The sequence below is a fragment of the Pseudophryne corroboree genome, chromosome 4, assembly GCF_028390025.1.
Source record: "Pseudophryne corroboree isolate aPseCor3 chromosome 4, aPseCor3.hap2, whole genome shotgun sequence".
Classification (NCBI taxonomy): Eukaryota; Metazoa; Chordata; class Amphibia; order Anura; family Myobatrachidae; genus Pseudophryne; species Pseudophryne corroboree.
The window spans coordinates 733,488,488-733,506,672 of record NC_086447.1 but is presented as its reverse complement, the minus strand read 5'-3'; the positions used below and the strand labels follow the sequence as shown (position 1 = coordinate 733,506,672).

Here is an 18,185-nt window from a genome sequence, read left to right as displayed (position 1 = left end):
CGAGTTCAGATCATGAGATGGGGGAAAGGTTACCTCAGGTTTCTTTTCCTTAAACATGCATACCCTCGTGTCCGGGACAGAGGGTTCACCTGTGATATGTAAAACATCTTTTATTGCAATAATCATATAATAAATACTTTTGGCCACCCTTGGGTGTAACCTTGCATCATCGTAGTCGACACTGGAGTTAGAATCCGTGTCGGTATCAGTGTCTGCTACTTGGGACAGGGGACGTTTGAGACCCTGGAGGGCCCTGTGATACAGCCAAAGCCATGGATTGACTCCCTGTCTTTTCTCTGGACTCTGCTTTGTCCATTCTCTTATATAATAAAGACACATTTGCATTTAAAACATTTCACATATCCAGCCAATCAGGTGTCGGCGTCGCCGACGGAGACACCACAATCATCTGCTCCACCTCCTCCTTAGATGAGCCTTCCGCTTCAGACATGCCGACACACATGTACCGACACCCCCACACACTCAGGAATAGATATATATGTATATATGTGTACGTACGTACGTACGTACGTACGTACGTACGTACGTACGTACATACATACATATATATATATATATAGAGACAGTCCCCCAATAAGGCCCTTTGGAGAGACAGAGAGAGAGAGTATGCCAGCACACACCCAGCGCCACCGGACACTGGAATAAAATCCCAGTCAGTACAGCGCTTTTATAAAAATATGCTCACTGCGCCAAATAAGTGTGCCCCCCCCCCCCTCTTTTTTGCCCTCTGTACTTGTGTTCAGCAGGGGAGATTCCGGGGAGCCAGCTTCTCTGCAGCGTGCTGTGGAGAAAATGGCGCTGGTCAGTGCTGAGGGATTAAGCTCCGCCCCCTCACCGGCAGGCTTCGATCCCACTCAAATCTTTATACTTGCGGGGTTTTTTGCCATATACTGCCTCCGCAGTATATATCTCTGCCAGTGTCCCTAGAAGGTTAATAATTGCTGCCCAGGGCGCCCCCCCTGCGCCCTGCACCCATACAGTGCCACCAGTGTGTGTGTGTGTTGGGAGCAATGGCGCGTAGTGTTACCTCATAGAAGATCTGAAGTCTTCTGCCGCCTTTGAAGTCTTCCATCTTCACATACTCACCCTGCTTCTATCTTCCGGCTCTGTGAGGAGGACGGTGGCGCTGCTCCGGGACGAACGGCGAGGGTGAGACCTGTGTTCCGACCCCCTGGAGCTAATGGTGTCCAGTAGCCTAAGAAGCAGCGCCTATCATTTAAGTAGGTCTGCTTCTCTCCCCTCAGTCCCACGATACAGGGAGCCTGTTGCCAGCAGTGCTCCCTGAAAATAAAAAACTTAACAAAAGTCTTTTACAGAGAAACTCAGGAGAGCTCCCCTGCAGTGCACCCAGTCTCCTCTGGGCACAGGATCTAACTGAGGTCTGGAGGAGGGGCATAGAGGGAGGAGCCAGTGCACACCCATTCTAAAGTCTTTAGAGTGCCCATGTCTCCTGCGGAGCCCATCTATACCCCATGGTCCTTACGGAGTACCCAGCATCCTTTAGGACGTAAGAGAAATTTGCTTAGAATTCAGAAAAAAAGAAACAAAGTGGATTTACTACATGCGGACCCTGCAACCTGATGGACTGAATGTAGAAATTTACATAAATACATTTTTAATAGAACATTAAATCTCATATATTTAAATATATATTTTATTAACTAATCATATTCATATAATTAATTATGAACGCCATATTAAATTTCAATAAAATAAAAAAATATACATACAAGAAGTATTTAACTATGCTCCATGTAGGCTCAACAAAGCAGATGGTTGCCGCTATTTATTTAAACATTCGTTTTTACATTTCCTCTTTTTAATGGAGAAATAATAAAAAATTTTAAGAATATAAGGATACCAGTTTTTATAATCAAAATCCTTGATAAAGGGCGTCCCAGCCCGAAACATGTTGGAGAGACCGCTGAGATTGAGCAGAGAGACGCGATAGTGATATTCACACCAGCGCCCCCTTGGAGCTGCAAGCCACACGGGGGAACCAAGCAGGGAGAAATCGTAAGCCGCTGAAGCAGGCGCTGCAGACGTTTACGCTGAGAAACACGACAGCCGCTGAAGATGGCAACACAGGTAGGGAGAGCAGGGAAAGTTAGATCTTGTACCCGCAAACACTGTGTAAACCGGACCGTCGGAACCCCTGACGCACAAAAGCCATACTCTATCTCCTAACTATGTCAAAAAAGAGCTGTTTACATTATACTAATGTAATCAACTGAAACACCCACAATTCCGGTGCCGGAATCTTAAACTAAATTGTGGGGTGCTAATATGAATCAGGTTCGGGTGATCAGAGCGGCAGACCTGCTTTACCCCTCAGACACAATGACAAAACACAAATATACAGGATCAAACTCCATTTTATTATTCAAACAACATTAACAGGATTCACAGGATTCATGCAACCGATACGCTCTAAATTAAGGCCAACATTACCGAAATAGCTCAATATATTAAATCCCAAAGAAAACAGGTGCACGGTTGAAACAGGCTGGCTATGGCTTTATTACTACAGTCTCAGGTAACCAGCGTTAGCATTAACAAGTGGCAGGTAAGCAGGAAACAGGTGCACAGTTGAATCAGGCTGGCTATGGCTTCTCTACTACAGTCTCAGGTAACCAGCGTTAGCATTAACAAGTGGCAGGTAAGCAGGAAACAGGTGCACAGTTGAATCAGGCTGGCTATGGCTTCTCTACTATAGTCTCAGGTAACCAGCGTTAGCATTAACAAGTAGTAGAGGAATACATTCACATTAGATTTAAAACTGCTGGGTGGAGCTTGCATAAGAGAACTATAAGTGACAGCATACCTCAATAGCAGGTAAATACATTCACATTAGCTTTAAAACTGCTGGGCGGAGCTTGCATAAGAGAACTATAAGTGCCAGCATACCTCAATAGCAGGTAAATACATTCACACCGGGGATGCACTCTTGTCCTGGGCACCTCCCTCCGGCAACTTGTGACATCCTCCGCTCTCCCGGTCGGGTCCTCCGTCCTCCGCTCCAGTCTCCGTGGATATCCCTCCAGCCGAACAGGGGTCCTCATCCAGGTCCTCCTTCCTCTGCGGCGGTTGTCCTCTGCGGTGCCTGTAGTCTTCTCCAAACAGCGGCCGCTCCTCTTCTTCCACCGGTCCACAGAGCAGGGAAGCGGGACACCGGTCCTCAGCACCCGTCCTCCGCTCTGTCTGGCAGCATCACAGGCAGCCCCTCTCTTCGGCGCTGGTCCTCTTTGGGTCTCGGGCTGGCTCCCGAATCCTCTGGCAGCGATCCTCCCAGCACTGCATACTCCAGTCTTCAGGCTCTGGACACTACATGGCTCCACTTCCCCAGGTACATATTCCCATTCTTCCAGAGGCACCCTCTCCTGTGCTGTGAGGCTTCTTTTAAGGGTCCTGTTGCTCCTCCACCTCCCCTCTATGATGACTGGCTCCCAGGGCCCCAGCAACAGACCACCCCCTGGTCACTCTGCCTTACAACCCAGGGGACCCAATCAGCTGGGGCCATACTTTCCAGGACTTTTTATGTTGCTAGGTGAGAGGTGACACACCAGAGAATTGGCGGCAAAATCCCTGTCCCAATCTGACAGGGAACATCACAGTTCAGCCAACGATCTATCCTGGGCTTTGTAGTTCCACAATGTAAATAAAAAAACAAGGGGGTCCCCATTTTATGTAATAACTTCAGGGTATTACATTAACTAGAACTTGTTTTACAGGTATGAGCAGTGCTTAAAGTGGTCCTAGAGAGGTGGTGGAACTCACCCCCCTTCCCACGGTGCAATTCAAGAAAGGTATTCCGTAGGCGCGCGCCGCAAAAAGGGGTGTGGTCTCAAAAAAGGGGCGTGTTACACAATAGTAATAACGCCCACAGTAGTAGCACCCCATAATACACTTAATGCCTACAGCAGTAGCGCCTCTTATACAATGCCCACAGTGGTAGCGCCCCTTATATAGAGCCCATAGTAGTGGTGCCCCTTATGCAATGCTCGCAATAGCAGTGCCCCTTATGACCCCAGGAGTGATGCCCCTTATGAAGTGCCCCCTTTACAATGCCCTCATTAGTAGTGCCCCCAGTAGTAATGCCCTTAATGGTAATGCCACCAGTCGTTTAGCCCCTGTAGTTATGCCCCCTTGTAGTTTAGCCCCCAGTAGTAATGCCTCCAAGTAGTAATGCCCCCAGTAGTTTAACCCCTGTAGTTACGCCCCCAGTAGTAATGCCACTGTAGTTATGCCCCCAGTAGTAATGCCCTCCTGTAGTTTGCCCCCTGTAGGTTGCACCCAGTAGTAATGTCTCCCAGTAGTAATGCCCCCAGTAGATGCCCCTCTGTAGTTTGCCCCCCAGTAGTAATGCCCCCCCAGTAGTAATGCCCCCCAGTCGTAATGCTCCTCAGTAGTTTGCCCCCCAGTAGTAATGTCCCCCAGTAAATGCCCCCCAGTAGATGCCCCTCAGTAGCTTGCCCCCCAGTAGTAATGCCCTCCTGTAGTTTGCCCCCTTGTAGTAATGTCCCCCGGTAGTACTGCCCCTCGGTAGTCTGTCCCCCAGTAGTAATGCCCTTCTGTAGTTTGCCCCCTTGTAGTTTGCCCCCAGTAGTAATGTCCCCCAATAAATGCCCCCCAGTAGTAATGACCCCAGTAGATGCCCCTCAGTAGTTTGCCCCCCAGTAGTAATGCCCCCGTAGTAATGACCTCTCAGTAGTTTGCCCCCCAGCTGCTACACAAATAAAAAAAAATAAAAAAACACAGCACACACCATACTTACCAAGCCCCGCTCCTTGTCCGGCCGCCGCAGTCCTCTCGCCGCCCGCTCCTCTGCACTATGAGAGAGACGTCATGACGTCTCTCCCATAGCGCGCACTGACTGAGCCGGAAGGCGGAGCTCAGTACTGAGCTCCTGCCTCCGGCTGCCGCTGTGCGGGAAGACGGGCGCCCGCTGGTAACACACTCTCAGTGTGCGCCCGTCATCTCCCTGCAGCGACGGGGACACATCGCCGGGTTAGGTGAGCCAGAGGAGGCGGAACCGCGTTCCGTTTCCAAGTGGAACTGACGGAACGCAGTTCCGCCCCGTTCCGGCTCACTTTAACCCCTGGGTACGAGCATTCAACAATAAGTACCACACATTACTAGCGCTCCTTATTTATGTATTGAATTGTTATTATTATTACGGAGCAGCTATATTTACATATACTGTACACATAGCGCGGTATTATTTTATATATTTAAATAACTTACTCCTTGTATTACTGCAGCTTATAGTCACATTTTACATCCAGTAGAAACATGCCTCTGATGAGGGACTGTTGTCCGAAAAGCTTTAGGTTGGTGAACATTGTTAAAGGAGATCTGTTGGTGTGCTGTCTACCTGGTGCCGTAAAAGGAATAGTCCGGACCTTTTCCTTCACCCTCCTACCAACTGGGACTGTAACTAGACGAGTGCAGCACTGCTTGTGAAAGACTCCTGAATTATACCTATATGGTTACATGCCTGTTATTGTTTTTATATTGTGTGTGTTTAGTGAAAATAAACCTTGTTTCTTGTCTATTGCAATATTGAACTAGGTTTCCTCTCTTTTTGAGAACTACTTCAGCATTGGTGAATGATCTAAAATATATTTAGAGGAGGTGTAGAGATTTACTAAAGTTTCTAAAACAGATAAGTGGTGGAGATGCCCATAGCAACCAATCACTATCAATTCTCCATTGTATTCTAATAAATGATAGACAAAATTTGATTGGATGCTAGTCCATGTGGTGAGGAAGGATTCTGGAAGGAGCGCATAGGTCATTTGCAAGACGCAGGAGTATATATTTTAATCACCTAGTGAAGCTGTTCTCAAACTCGTTTCTCAGGACCCCAAACAGTTCATACTTTCCAGATCCCCCGTGGATCTTTAAAATGTGACAGTTGGTAATATACAGGTGCACCTGCCGGGTGACCTGTAAAACGTGAACAGCTTGGGGTCCTGAGGACAGAGTTTGAGAACCACTGGTCTAGTTGATGTTTTCAATTATATTTGAAAAATTATTTTTGCCAATTCTTGTAGATTCTGGCACGAACACTAATTATTGTGACAACTAAATCACATGACTTGGCAACATTGACAAAGGGATTATACAACAAAAAAAAGCATTCAATTAAACATCCTACCCTTATAAATGTAATAGCCTACCTTTAAGTGTTTTCTGTAATTGTTGTACACGACAGCTAAGAAAACTGACATAAAGATGTAAGTGTTCAGAATAATGTAAGCTATAAAGAAGATGGAGTACCACCAATTGTAATCATAAGCGGGCATCCTGAAAAGTAAACAGAATCATATATGAACATCATGTGACACAGATACATGCAGTCATACTGTATTTTACAGTAAAAAAACAGTGAGGACACATCAACTGTTTTAAATCAGGATCATAATACATTGGGGGCAGTGTCACCAAAATATGTTGAAGGAAAAAAAAGGTGAAAAAAGTGTTCTCTATGCTGTGTGTAACAAACATAACAATATCAGGGGTTCCAATGTTCACGATAGCGGAAACTTTGTGACTTAGGGGGACATTTACTAAGCAGTGATAAGAGCGGAGAAGTGAGCCAGTGGAGAAGTTGCCCATGGCAACCAATCAGCACTGAAGTAACATCTATAATTTGCATACTATAAAATTATACAGAGCTGCTGATTGGTTGATGGGGCCACTTCTCCGCTCTTATCATGGCTTAGTAAATGTGCCACTAAGGGTGTCTACTTACTAAGCCTTGGACGGAGATAAAGTCGCTGGAGATAAAGTACCAGCCAATCGGCTCCTAACTGCTATGCCACAGGCTGTCGCTGATAAATGACAGTTAGGAGCCGATTGGCTGGTACTTTATCTCCAGCGACTTTATCTCCATCTAAGGCTAAAGCCCAGTACCCACGGGCCGATGCATGAGAGATGTGTGCTGAGCGAACCGCTCAGCACACATCTCTCCCGCCGCTCAGCACAGCGCGATCTGTGCTGAGCGTGCGGGGGGAGACGGGGGGCCGCTCACTTCACCCAGCGGGTGAAACGAGCGACCCGCTAGATTGGCCTGCATGCAGGCCAATCTAGCAGCAGCGATAGCGATGCGCAGGGCTGCGCATTGCTATCGCTGTAAGGGGTACTCACGGAGCGATCAGGCTGATATTCTAAACAATCTAGTCAGATTGCTTAGAATATCGCTCCGTGAGTACCCCCTTTAGTAAATAGACCCCTAAGCTCAGTTACATTTCTACACCATTACATTCTTTTCTGGTCTTACACAGGGTTCTATTTTTGCAGCTTTTTTATATAAACACCACAATTTTAGGTGTAACATGAAAAAGGCAAAGATGCTTTTGTTTTTTTATTTGGACAAAACAATCTAATGTAAAAAAAACAATCTCACAGTGCATTTGTCAGGAGTGTCATCTCATAAAATGTAATCAGAGACTGAATTATCCCTGCAGCCATAGCTCCCAACTTTTCTTGTTGTAAAATTGGGACAAAGCATCCATGAGAGGGTGACCATGCTATCTGGGGGTGTATTACTGTCCATTACTCATCCCTTTAAAAGAAAACATGCATCTGACTTTCAGGAAAGAGGGACAGTTCCAATTTCAGTCTGAAGAGGGACAGTTGGGAGGTATGCCTAGACTAATCTTTCCTCACTAAAAGGTATAGTATATGGGATGGAATGTCAATTAGAACTTTGTCAATGATGCCTCCAAATTGGAAACAGATCTTTTTATTTGTCCTGTATGGCTAAGGAAAGACCCTCTTAAATTTTTGTAACACAATGAATCAACCGCGCCCTGAGACACACTAGAAATGGGCGTCATACACCGATTTGAAATCAATGCACTTGACTGCAGCCACTATCATGCCATTACTTCAGTTACCTCCATTAAGTATTAACATGTGCAATGTTTATTACAATTGAACAAAAACCCTATTTATTATGAGAATATAGTAGTAACAGTAAAATGCTGCATTAAATAGCAAACTAAAGATGAAATAAGCACATACTGTACTAAACCCTTGCTATATGGAAATTATTTAAATATATGGAGCGCGTTGGGTATGGGATCCTGGCGGTCAGCATACTGCGCTCGCCACAGGTTCTGTTAGCCGGGATTCCAGCTGACGGCATTGTCAGCGGTCTGGATTCCGGCGTCGGTATCCTTACCGCCAGTAATGTAACTATATCCCTATGGAGCAATACTTACATGACATCAGGACTATTAGCAGTAGTTACCAGTACATAAAGATTAAATACACCTTCCAGGTAATTTTCAAAGTAAGGCTCTCCTTCAGCCGTCTTCAGTTTCCTGCAAATAACAGAAAGATTGGAGAAAGAGCAAATTCATATAACATCTATATAGCCAAATATGATACCATACCAAAGCAGAGACGTAAGGTGCTTGCCATCTGTCTCATATGGCACCCATTAAGTATTGGGGCAACATTTCCGATGGCCAATCATTAGGAGCCAGTGACATCACCGAGTCACAATGTGATATGTACAGTACAACTGAACCTGGTTACAGTGACTAAGGGGCCTATTGGTAAAAGAACACTATTATTCAAGTACCATTTCATATCGCAATTTTTTATAGCTGCATATAAAACTTATCACCGATGAGCAGCAACAGCAATACAGTAAAATGCAGGAAAACCTGGATAAATTATTTAGTTTAGTGCTGTAAACCAAGCTACCGAGAATAATGACGATAAAAGCAAAAATTAGGCAGTAATGGTGCTTATGTTACAACCCTGCAGGGAAAAAGCCAAAGGGTAGCATAATGGCTACAGAGGCAACCAGAACATTGCCATTGTGCACTGTCTGAACTATACTCTCTGCCCCATCACTTTGCAGATGAGTGACGTAATAAAGAAAAGGAGAGATCATTGCTTTTCCATAACCTCATTTAATTCTTGCTTTATAAACTATATTTTCCCTTTAAAAAATAAATGTAAATTGCACGGGCTGAACAAAAAATCAACGGTTCTGAATTTTCAACATTAATGCACATTTAAACATAAATCACACTGTAATAATTAGGAAAAAGAGGATTTATGTTCTAACCTTGATAAAACCTTTTCTTCGCAACTGTAGGGGGCACAGGGAATACTGGGTATAGCCTGGAGGGGAGACAGTCTGGGCACAGAATAATGAAATTTTTTTTCCCCAGCAGCCCCCGACTCCCTTTCCAATATTCCCTGCCCCCAGCCAGCCTGTTATATAATACCCCTTTCACACAGCCCAAAATTTCCCAGGTTAAAACAGATGAACGTGCATCAACCCGGGAAATTTCTCAGTGTGAAAGGGTACAGGGACAAAATCCCGGGATTTCTGTCCCTGCATTTCAACCCTGCAATCGACCAGGGTTGGTCCCGGGATCTTCCCTGGAACCTGGACAGTGTGAATGGTGCAGGGACATGTCCCACCTTCCCGGGTTGCCTCTGCTGATGCCGATTGGCTATTCAGGGCACTTCCTGGTCTTGTGTTTTTTCTGAGACGCCCATTTTCAGAAAATGCAGGGCCATCCCGGGTTCAGTATGAAAGGTGCAGACCCGGGATGTCTCGGCTACAAATGCTGGTATAAACGGACCCAAACCGGGAATGTCCCTGCATGAGCCCGTGGCAGTATTCCCAGGTTTTGCCCCTGCATTTCTGGTGTGAAAGGGGTATTAGAAAGCCCAAGGCAGGAGCGAGGAGAAGGAGAGGGAGAAGGAAAACCGGCATAAATGCAAACACAATTGCAGGAAAGGCATTCAAAGAACCGCTATATAGGAACAATACCCCGCAAGCAAGGAGCGTCAGGGTGGGCCCCCTATGGACTCTAAGAAAAGGATTTAACAAGGAAAGAACAAATCCTCTTTTCTCCTTCCATCCACTAGGGGGCACAGGGAACACTGGGACGTTCTAAAGCCATCTCCTAACGGGCGGGGACGCACTGGAGCTGCGCTGAGAACTGTACACTCAAAGTTTACATCTTAAGACACAAAGGTGTCAAAAGCATAAAAATGAAGAAAAGTGTGGGCAGAGGAGCACGTGGACACTTTAAAAAGCTGCTCTGCAGAAGCACCATGCTGAGCTGCCCAAGAAGCTCCCAAAGACCAGGTAGAATGAGCCGACACAACAGCAGGGGCAGGAAGACCCACCATAGAGTAAAAGTGGCAGATAGTCAAGCAGAGCCACCTGTCCAAAGTCTGTTTTGATGCCGGCCAGCCCCACTTGTGAACATCATACAGGACGAAGAGAATCCAACGTGCGGAATTCCCCGGTCCTGTCCATGAAAGTTCGGAGAGCTCTCACCACATCAAGAGAGGCTACCTCCAGTGAAGTGTTCGGAGCATAGAAGACAGAACCACTATCTCTTGGTTGATGTGAAACAGAGACACCACCTTGGGTAAGAACTGCCAGATCTGCATGGAAAGGCAGAAAGAGTGAGCAGCAAGAGAAGGCGAGCAATCAGCGAGCAAAGGACGGGATCATTACGAGATCCCGCCGGACGGGATCCCGACGGTCGGAATACAGACACAGAGATCCCTGACGGCACAATCCCGACGGGGGCGAGCGCAACGCAGCCCCTTGCGGGCTCGCTGCGCTCACCACGCTACAGGCACGGTGCCTCGCTACGCTCAGCACACTAATTTATTCTCCCTCTATGGGTGTCATGGACACCCACAGAGGGAGAATATCTCGGGATTGTGCCGGTCGGGATCCCGGTGTCGGTATTCCGACCGCCGGGATCCCGTCCAGCAGGATTTTGACCGCACCCCAGTCGGACACCCTCCAGGCCGACTCAATAGCGAGTTATAAAACGAACTTCCATGCAAACCAACAAATGTCCATCGTATGCAGGGGCTCAAAAGGAGTGGACTGGAGAGCCCAAAGAAACAAGGGCAGGTCCAATGGAGCAACTGAAGGGACAAACAGTGGATGGACGTGTACAATGCCCAGAAAGGAGACTTGTACATTCGGTAAGAGAGCAATTTAGACCTGTGCCTTCAAATATGAGAGCAGAGGCCCAAATCCAACCTCGCCTGTAGAAAGGGAAGGATTCAAGAGTGCTGGAATAACCTAGGGTCAAAACCCGTGGCAGTACAGTGTGAAGAATGTCCGCCAAACACGAAGATAAAGATTAGCCGAATACGGCCTTTGAGAGTCGAGCATCGTACGAATGGCCCTCCTGGAAAAACCTGTTGCTCTCAAGACGGCTGTCCCAAGAGCCATACCCAACTGAGTTTCCAAGGAAACATTAAGAAGCACTAATAATATATGTATTCAGAATATATTTTAATATTGCTTAGAACCATAAAAACAAAGTATCAATGTTCAACCAAATAAATAAATGGTAACAAGATTGTATAGTAGCAACAATAAAAATGTATAATCAGTATAGCTTGCTTATTATTTGTGTGCAGTACTGCAGTCCATTGTTAAAGGAGACGTGCTGGGATTATCCGCTGATTAATATAGCTCAAGTGCACTGGAGAAACTTCCCCTGGTTTTATGGGGAATAGAAAATGCTTAGTTCGAGCCCCTGAATTACGGGGCACTGATCTCACCCAATACTGGAGGTCTCCGCTGATTCCCGTCAATAGCGTATTGCAGCTTGTACTATGTGCGGTTAGATGGCTCTTATCTCGATGTATCCGGAAGAGAAGCCGCAAATTCCCATAGGCAAGTCTGCAGACAGGGCTTTTCAAGCACAGCGGTGGGCACTTGTGGTGTGATGTCCGGCCAGGCACCAATTGGGGAGGATTAATTTAGCAGAAGCAGGGTTGAGAATGGTAAACAGAGGTCTCCTTTCAGGGGCTAGCAGTTGCCACGGTCCTCAACGCGTTTCTCTGCCCAACGTAATCGGCAGTTTCATTACGTTGGGCAGAGAAACGCGTTGAGGACCGTGGCAACTGCTAGCCCCTGAAAGGAGACCTCTGTTTACCATTCTCAACCCTGCTTCTGCTAAATTAATCCTCCCCAATTGGTGCCTGGCCGGACATCACACCACAAGTGCCCACCGCTGTGCTTGAAAAGCCCTGTCTGCAGACTTGCCTATGGGAATTTGCGGCTTCTCTTCCGGATACATCGAGATAAGAGCCATCTAACCGCACATAGTACAAGCTGCAATACGCTATTGACGGGAATCAGCGGAGACCTCCAGTATTGGGTGAGATCAGTGCCCCGTAATTCAGGGGCTCGAACTAAGCATTTTCTATTCCCCCATAAAACCAGGGGAAGTTTCTCCAGTGCACTTGAGCTATATTAATCAGCGGATAATCCCAGCACGTCTCCTTTAACAATGGACTGCAGTACTGCACACACATAATAAGCAAGCTATACTGATTATACATTTTTACTGTTGCTACTATACAATCTTGTTACCATTTATTTATTTGGTTGAACATTGATACTTTGTTTTTATGGTTCTAAGCAATATTAAAATATATTCTGAATACATATATTATTAGTGCTTCTTAATGTTTCCTTGGAAACTCAGTTGGGTATTTTTCTGTGTAAGGCATCCAGTTGCCATATAGGAGCTGCTGTTTTTAACTAAACATTCTAAGAGGTGCATTTTAGAAATGTAAAGTATACATTGTGTTAGCGCCTGATTTAGTAGGTTTACTATATCTTGCACTCCTTTTGTCCCAAGAGCCACCCTACCAAAGAGTGGCGGGGCCAGATCTGGACAGAAGTACCGACCCTTATGACAGAACATCTGCCCCGAGAGGCCAATGCAGAGGAATGTTGGGGGAGAGACATAGAAGACTTGCCCACCATGGCCATCATGGCTAGATCCAAGCCACGAGGATCACCTAGCATCACTCCAATGTCAAACTGCGAAGGACTCTCAGGATTCCTGACTTCAGAGGAAGATGTAAAAGAGCAGGAACATCCTCTGTACTGATAAAGTGCCCCAACTCTCAGACACAGAAACCGTGTCTTAGCAGCTTGTGGCTGTGTCAAGACACCAATCTGGCAATGTTTGGCTAGCCCCAGCTGTGAAGACTTGCGTCGATGGTGAGGAGGACTTCAGACCTGATACAAAAGGGGTGTGGAATCTCTCGGAGCCACCTCAGGAGGGATCGACTGATTTTTCGAGAGATGAGGAACAGTGGCGTAAGTTCGTCACAGTCGCCCGGAGGCAAGATAAATATTGGTGCCCCCCTATTTCCTATATTATATAATATAATAATATATATAATATATGTGTGTGTGTGTGTGTGTGTGTGTGTGTGTGTGTGTGTGTGTGTGTGTGTGTGTGTGGAGTGTTCTGAAAAAAAATTATATACTGTATTTATACATTAAATTGTCTTTTATTTTAAATCACACATTTCTTAGCAGTCATACCCAGGATTAGAACCCATGACCTGTTACACTGACAGCAGACACTTTACTGATAGAGCTATTTGCTCCTATAGAGGAAGCATGAGAATTCTAACTATATGAAATTACGTGTAATTGTCAGAGAAGTGATTTCATATAGTTAGAATTCTCATACTTCCTATATAGGAGCAAACAGCTTCATCAGTAAGGTGTCTGCTTCCAGTGTAATAGGTTGTGGTTTCTAATCCTGGGTATGACAATTGTAAAATGAGTATATTCCGTATAATAAAGAGGGTGTGATTTGTAAAGTGCAGGGACCAGCGAGGAAGTCGCCCACTGAAAAGACAGCAACAGCTATCAATTAACTTAATTCAATGGTGTCACAGAATGGGAGGAGAGGTGCCCCCCTTCAGAGCAGGAGCCCGGCGGCAGATGACTCCGTTGCCTCCCAGAGTTCTGCCTCTGATGAGGAACATCTTTGTTTGCAGAAGTGATCTGTTCCACCGAGCCAAAACTTCCATCTCAAAAGATCGAGTGTGAAATAGAGCATACTCTAGCATATCGTAGGTGGAACTAGAGAGCCCAAAAACTGTATTTAAAAAAACGTACTGACCCTCTACGATGACGCCAGCATAGACAAATCGGCGTCGGCAAGAGCCGAAGTCTGACCACTGGGAAAAACATCTGATGAACCCTGGAATCCTGCAAGACTTCCAATATACAGTAACATCTCCTGAGACAGAGTCAAAGAGGAATTTTTCCCAACGATGATCCGCCTGAGGGACCAGAGAAGAATTACTGAAAGACAAATGTGTTCCCTGAGAAAATCCGGTAAAGTGGCAAGGATAAGCAGGACATTCAGTTAAAATCTGAGACCCCCTGTGCCAAAAATGCGTGAATACACATGTAGCCATCCCAGCGACAAATGCAAGAAAATGGAAGGGATGTTAACGCATCTTCAACCTGAGCAAGCGCTGGTGGCCGACCTCGATGGGAACATATATGTCTAAGGCTGCCTATGGGTAAAATAAACGTTATGGTAGACTTACCGTTGATAACTCCATTTCTCCTAAGTCCACAGGATAACATTGGGATATGAGGTAGCGACAGCGGATTGGTACGAAACGATCAAAGCTTTCGGCCTCCCAGAATGCAATGGGCCCATCCCTATATCCCCGCCGCCTGTCTCAGGCAATTCAGTTGTTTTCCAAAGCTCAAGGCATCATAGAGAGCCCTAATCAGGCGAGAAGAACACATATGCACACCCTTCCGTACAAGAAGGAAGAGGTTAGTGAGTGAAAGGATCCTCAAATCAGGTGAGTCAGGGTGGGAACCCTGTGGATTTAGGAGAAATAGAGTTATCAACGGTAAGTCTACCAAAACGATTATTTCTCCTGCAGGGTCCACGGGTTACCCAAAGGATAACAGTGGGATGTCCCAAAGCAATTTAGTGGTGGGGACCTTGAAAAAGACTAAAACATTATAGTCGAAACATGTCTGTTTAAGGAACGCCACTGAACTTTTCATATATTACTGAAATTTGACGGTCCAGGCATTCCTTGTTAGGTGATTCACGGCCAGTCTTGCCGAGCAGGTACACCTTTGTTCCATCATATGCCTGTCATCCCTGTTTTATCCATTCATTTTTTTGTAATAAAGATTTTTTAAAGGTATTTTACCAATTCCATTCTTTGGTTTCTTTTTTATGGTGGGCATTCTTCCATTTGGGAGATCCTGTTCACATACCACCACCTCCTTTAAGTAATACATATTTGAAGGACGCGAGTAAAGAAACCGCTATGGGATTACAACTGCCATGTGTCATGTGAGTACGGTATGTCCCGTTGTAGGGATTACTGTATGAAGGTGTGTCCACTTGTTGCTTATTTCACACGATCGGTTGGAGGTGGCTAAAGATACCTTTATGGGAGTACCTTTATTATCCGTTATGTGAGTACGGTACCTCCTCATATTGGGATCATTGTGTAAAGGTGTGTTCACGATTGGTTAATTTACCTATTGGCGATTGGTGGTTAAAGATACCTTTATGGGAGTCATATCTATTCACTATGTGCGTTTTGGTACGCAGTTCTTTCCACTGTTCTCATTTATAAATTCACGTGGGTGATACCATCATTATAGACATACTACACAATATTACCTTCATTTTTCATTTGAGGTAAATTCTCCACCGAAAGGAACTGTATGGAATGAAGATCAGAAGTTGACACTATCTGCACAAGTTGTCTATCGACCTCCATAAGATACGTTGTAAAAGGTTCCTTTATTGGACATTTATGTTGAAACAGGACTGAGCTCTGGTTTTACCACATTTCTTTGTATAGTGGTGGGGACGCTCCTGATTGGACAGGAAAATCCTTCGCCAGAATTCAGCGTCCTGAGAGGCAAAGGTATTAAAGGCATAAAGTCTAATGAATGTGTTAATGGAAGACCATGTAGCTGCCTTACATATCTGTTCTGCTGAAGCACCACGTTGTGCAGCCCATGATGGACCTACCTTACGAGTAGAGTGAGCAGAGACATTACCTCGCCAGTGTCTGCTTATCAGCAGGCCATCTTCTTTTGTGAAATTCGTAGAGAATGAAGAGAGAATCTGTCTTTCTGATGGCACTGGAACGATCCACGTAGATCCTTAAAGCACGGACTACATCCAACGATGCATCTCCCGCAGAAAGGTCTGGCCCTTGGAAGGTCGAGACTACAATTTCTTCATTAAGGTGGAATTTAGACACCTCCTTTGGAAGATACCCAGATTTGGTTCGAAGAACTGCTCTATCTGGATAAAAAAAAAAAAACAGAAAAGGAGGCGACATAATAATGCCCCTAAATCTGAAACTCTTCTAGCTGAAGCAATAGGCAGTAGAAAGAGAACTTTAGCTGTCAGTCATTTAAGATCCACTCGTTTTAGTGGTTCAAATGGGGCAACCTGAAGGGCCTTTAAAACTAAACTTAAGTCCCAAGGCACTGTAGGAGAAACAAACGGAGGTTGAATGTGCAGCATTCCCTGGAAAAAAGTGCGTACATCCAGGAAGGTAAGCAATTTTCTTTTGGAACCATACAGTCAATGCTGACACTTGCACTCTCAAGGAAGCTTTGGGGGTCATTCCGAGTTGTTCGCTCGGTAAAAATCTTCGCATCGCAGCGATTTTCCGCTTAATGCGCAATGTCCGCACTGCAACTGCGCCAAGTAAATTTGCTATGCAGTTAGGATTTTTACTCACGGCTTTTTCATCGTTCTGGCGATCGTAATGTGATTGACAGGAAATGGGTGTTACTGGGCGGAAACAGGCCGTTTTATGGGCGTGTGGGAAAAAACGCTACCGTTTCCGGAAAAAACGCAGGAGTGGCCGGAGAAACGGGGGAGTGTCTGGGCGAACGCTGGGTGTGTTTGTGACGTCAAACCAGGAACGACAAGCACTGAAATGATCGCAGATGCCGAGTAAGTCTGGAGCTACTCAAACTGCTACGAGGTGTGTAATCGCAATATTGCGAATACATCGTTCGCAATTTTAAGATGCTAAGATTCACTCCCAGTAGGCGGCGGCTTAGCATGAGCAAATCTGCTAAAATCCGCTTGCGAGCGAACAACTCGGAATGACCCCCTTTATCCGAAACTCTCAAAGACCTAGGATCAAATTTCCAGCCACTGCACCATTGAATATAGGCTTGCCATATTCGGTGATAAATGCGAGCTGAGGAAGGTTTCTTTGCTCTGAGCATTGTTTGAATTACCTGTTGCGAGAATCCTCTTGCTTTCAGGATGGAAGTCTCAAGAGCCACGCTGTCAAAGACAGTCGATCCAGGTGCTTGTGATAGCAAGGACCCTGAGACAGTAGATCTAGACATTGAGGGAGTAGGAATGGAACATCCATCGACAGCCTCAGTAGATCTGTGTACTAATGTCTTCTCGGCCAAGCCGGAGCTATTCGTATCATGGTGCCCCTTCCTTGTTTTGCCTTTCGCATCACCCTGGGTAACAGGGCGATTGGTGGAAACACATAGGCCAGACAAAAGTCCCATCTCACTGACAGGGCATCCACAAAGATCGCTTTGGGATCCTTTGTTCTTGACCCATATGCATGAACTTTGTTGTTCTGACGGGACGCCATGAGATCTATCTCCAGTAGCCCCCACTTGTCTACCAGAATTTAGAAGACCTCGGGGTGTAAACCCCATTCGTTTGCATAAATGGCGTGTAGACTGAGAAAATCCGCTTCCTTGTCTAGGACTCCCGGAATGAACACTGCGGACAAGGCTGGATGATTAAGTTCTGCCCACTTCAATTTGTGACTTACCTCCTTCATTGCGTTTTGGCTGCGAGTTCCTGCCTGATGGTTGAGGTACGCTACTGCCGTTGCATTGTCCGGGCGGATTTTGACTGGTTTCCCCTGAAGGATATCCTTTGGCTGAAAAAGTGCCATATATATGGCCCGAAGTTCAAATAGATTTATTGGCAGGCAACTTTCTTCATTGGTCCACTGCCCCTGGAAGAAACTCCTTCCAGACACCACTCCCCAGCCCTGAAGGCTGGCATCCATTCTCAGAATTTCCCAATCTGATATCCAAAAGGGTCTCCCTTTGTCCAGATGGGACATCTGTAGCCACCAGGCTAATGACCTCCTCACTGCCACAGTCTGCGTTTTTACTGTCTGATGAAAACCATTCCATTTGGAAAGGATCAGACATTGCAGAGGCCTCGAGTGGTACGGAGCATACTTCACCATATCGAACGACAACAACATCAACCCCATCACACGCATTGCTGCATGAATGGATACCTTTTGACTGTGTAGCAGCTCCT

The 18,185-nt window shown here is 45.8% G+C and overlaps 1 protein-coding gene across 2 annotated transcripts in view; it reads right to left on the bottom strand.

Annotated features, from left to right (window-relative positions):
- The window catches only part of LOC134910254 (two pore calcium channel protein 1-like), a 160,022-nt gene that overhangs the window by 59,009 nt on the left and 82,828 nt on the right, over positions 1–18,185 (bottom strand). For both annotated transcript variants that reach the window (XM_063918081.1, XM_063918082.1), the window contains 2 exons: positions 8,253–8,354; positions 6,204–6,330 (listed from right to left, as the gene is read on the bottom strand). In XM_063918081.1, coding sequence (XP_063774151.1) covers positions 6,204–6,330; positions 8,253–8,354 — 229 coding nt within the window. The remainder of the gene's footprint in view (positions 1–6,203; positions 6,331–8,252; positions 8,355–18,185) is intronic.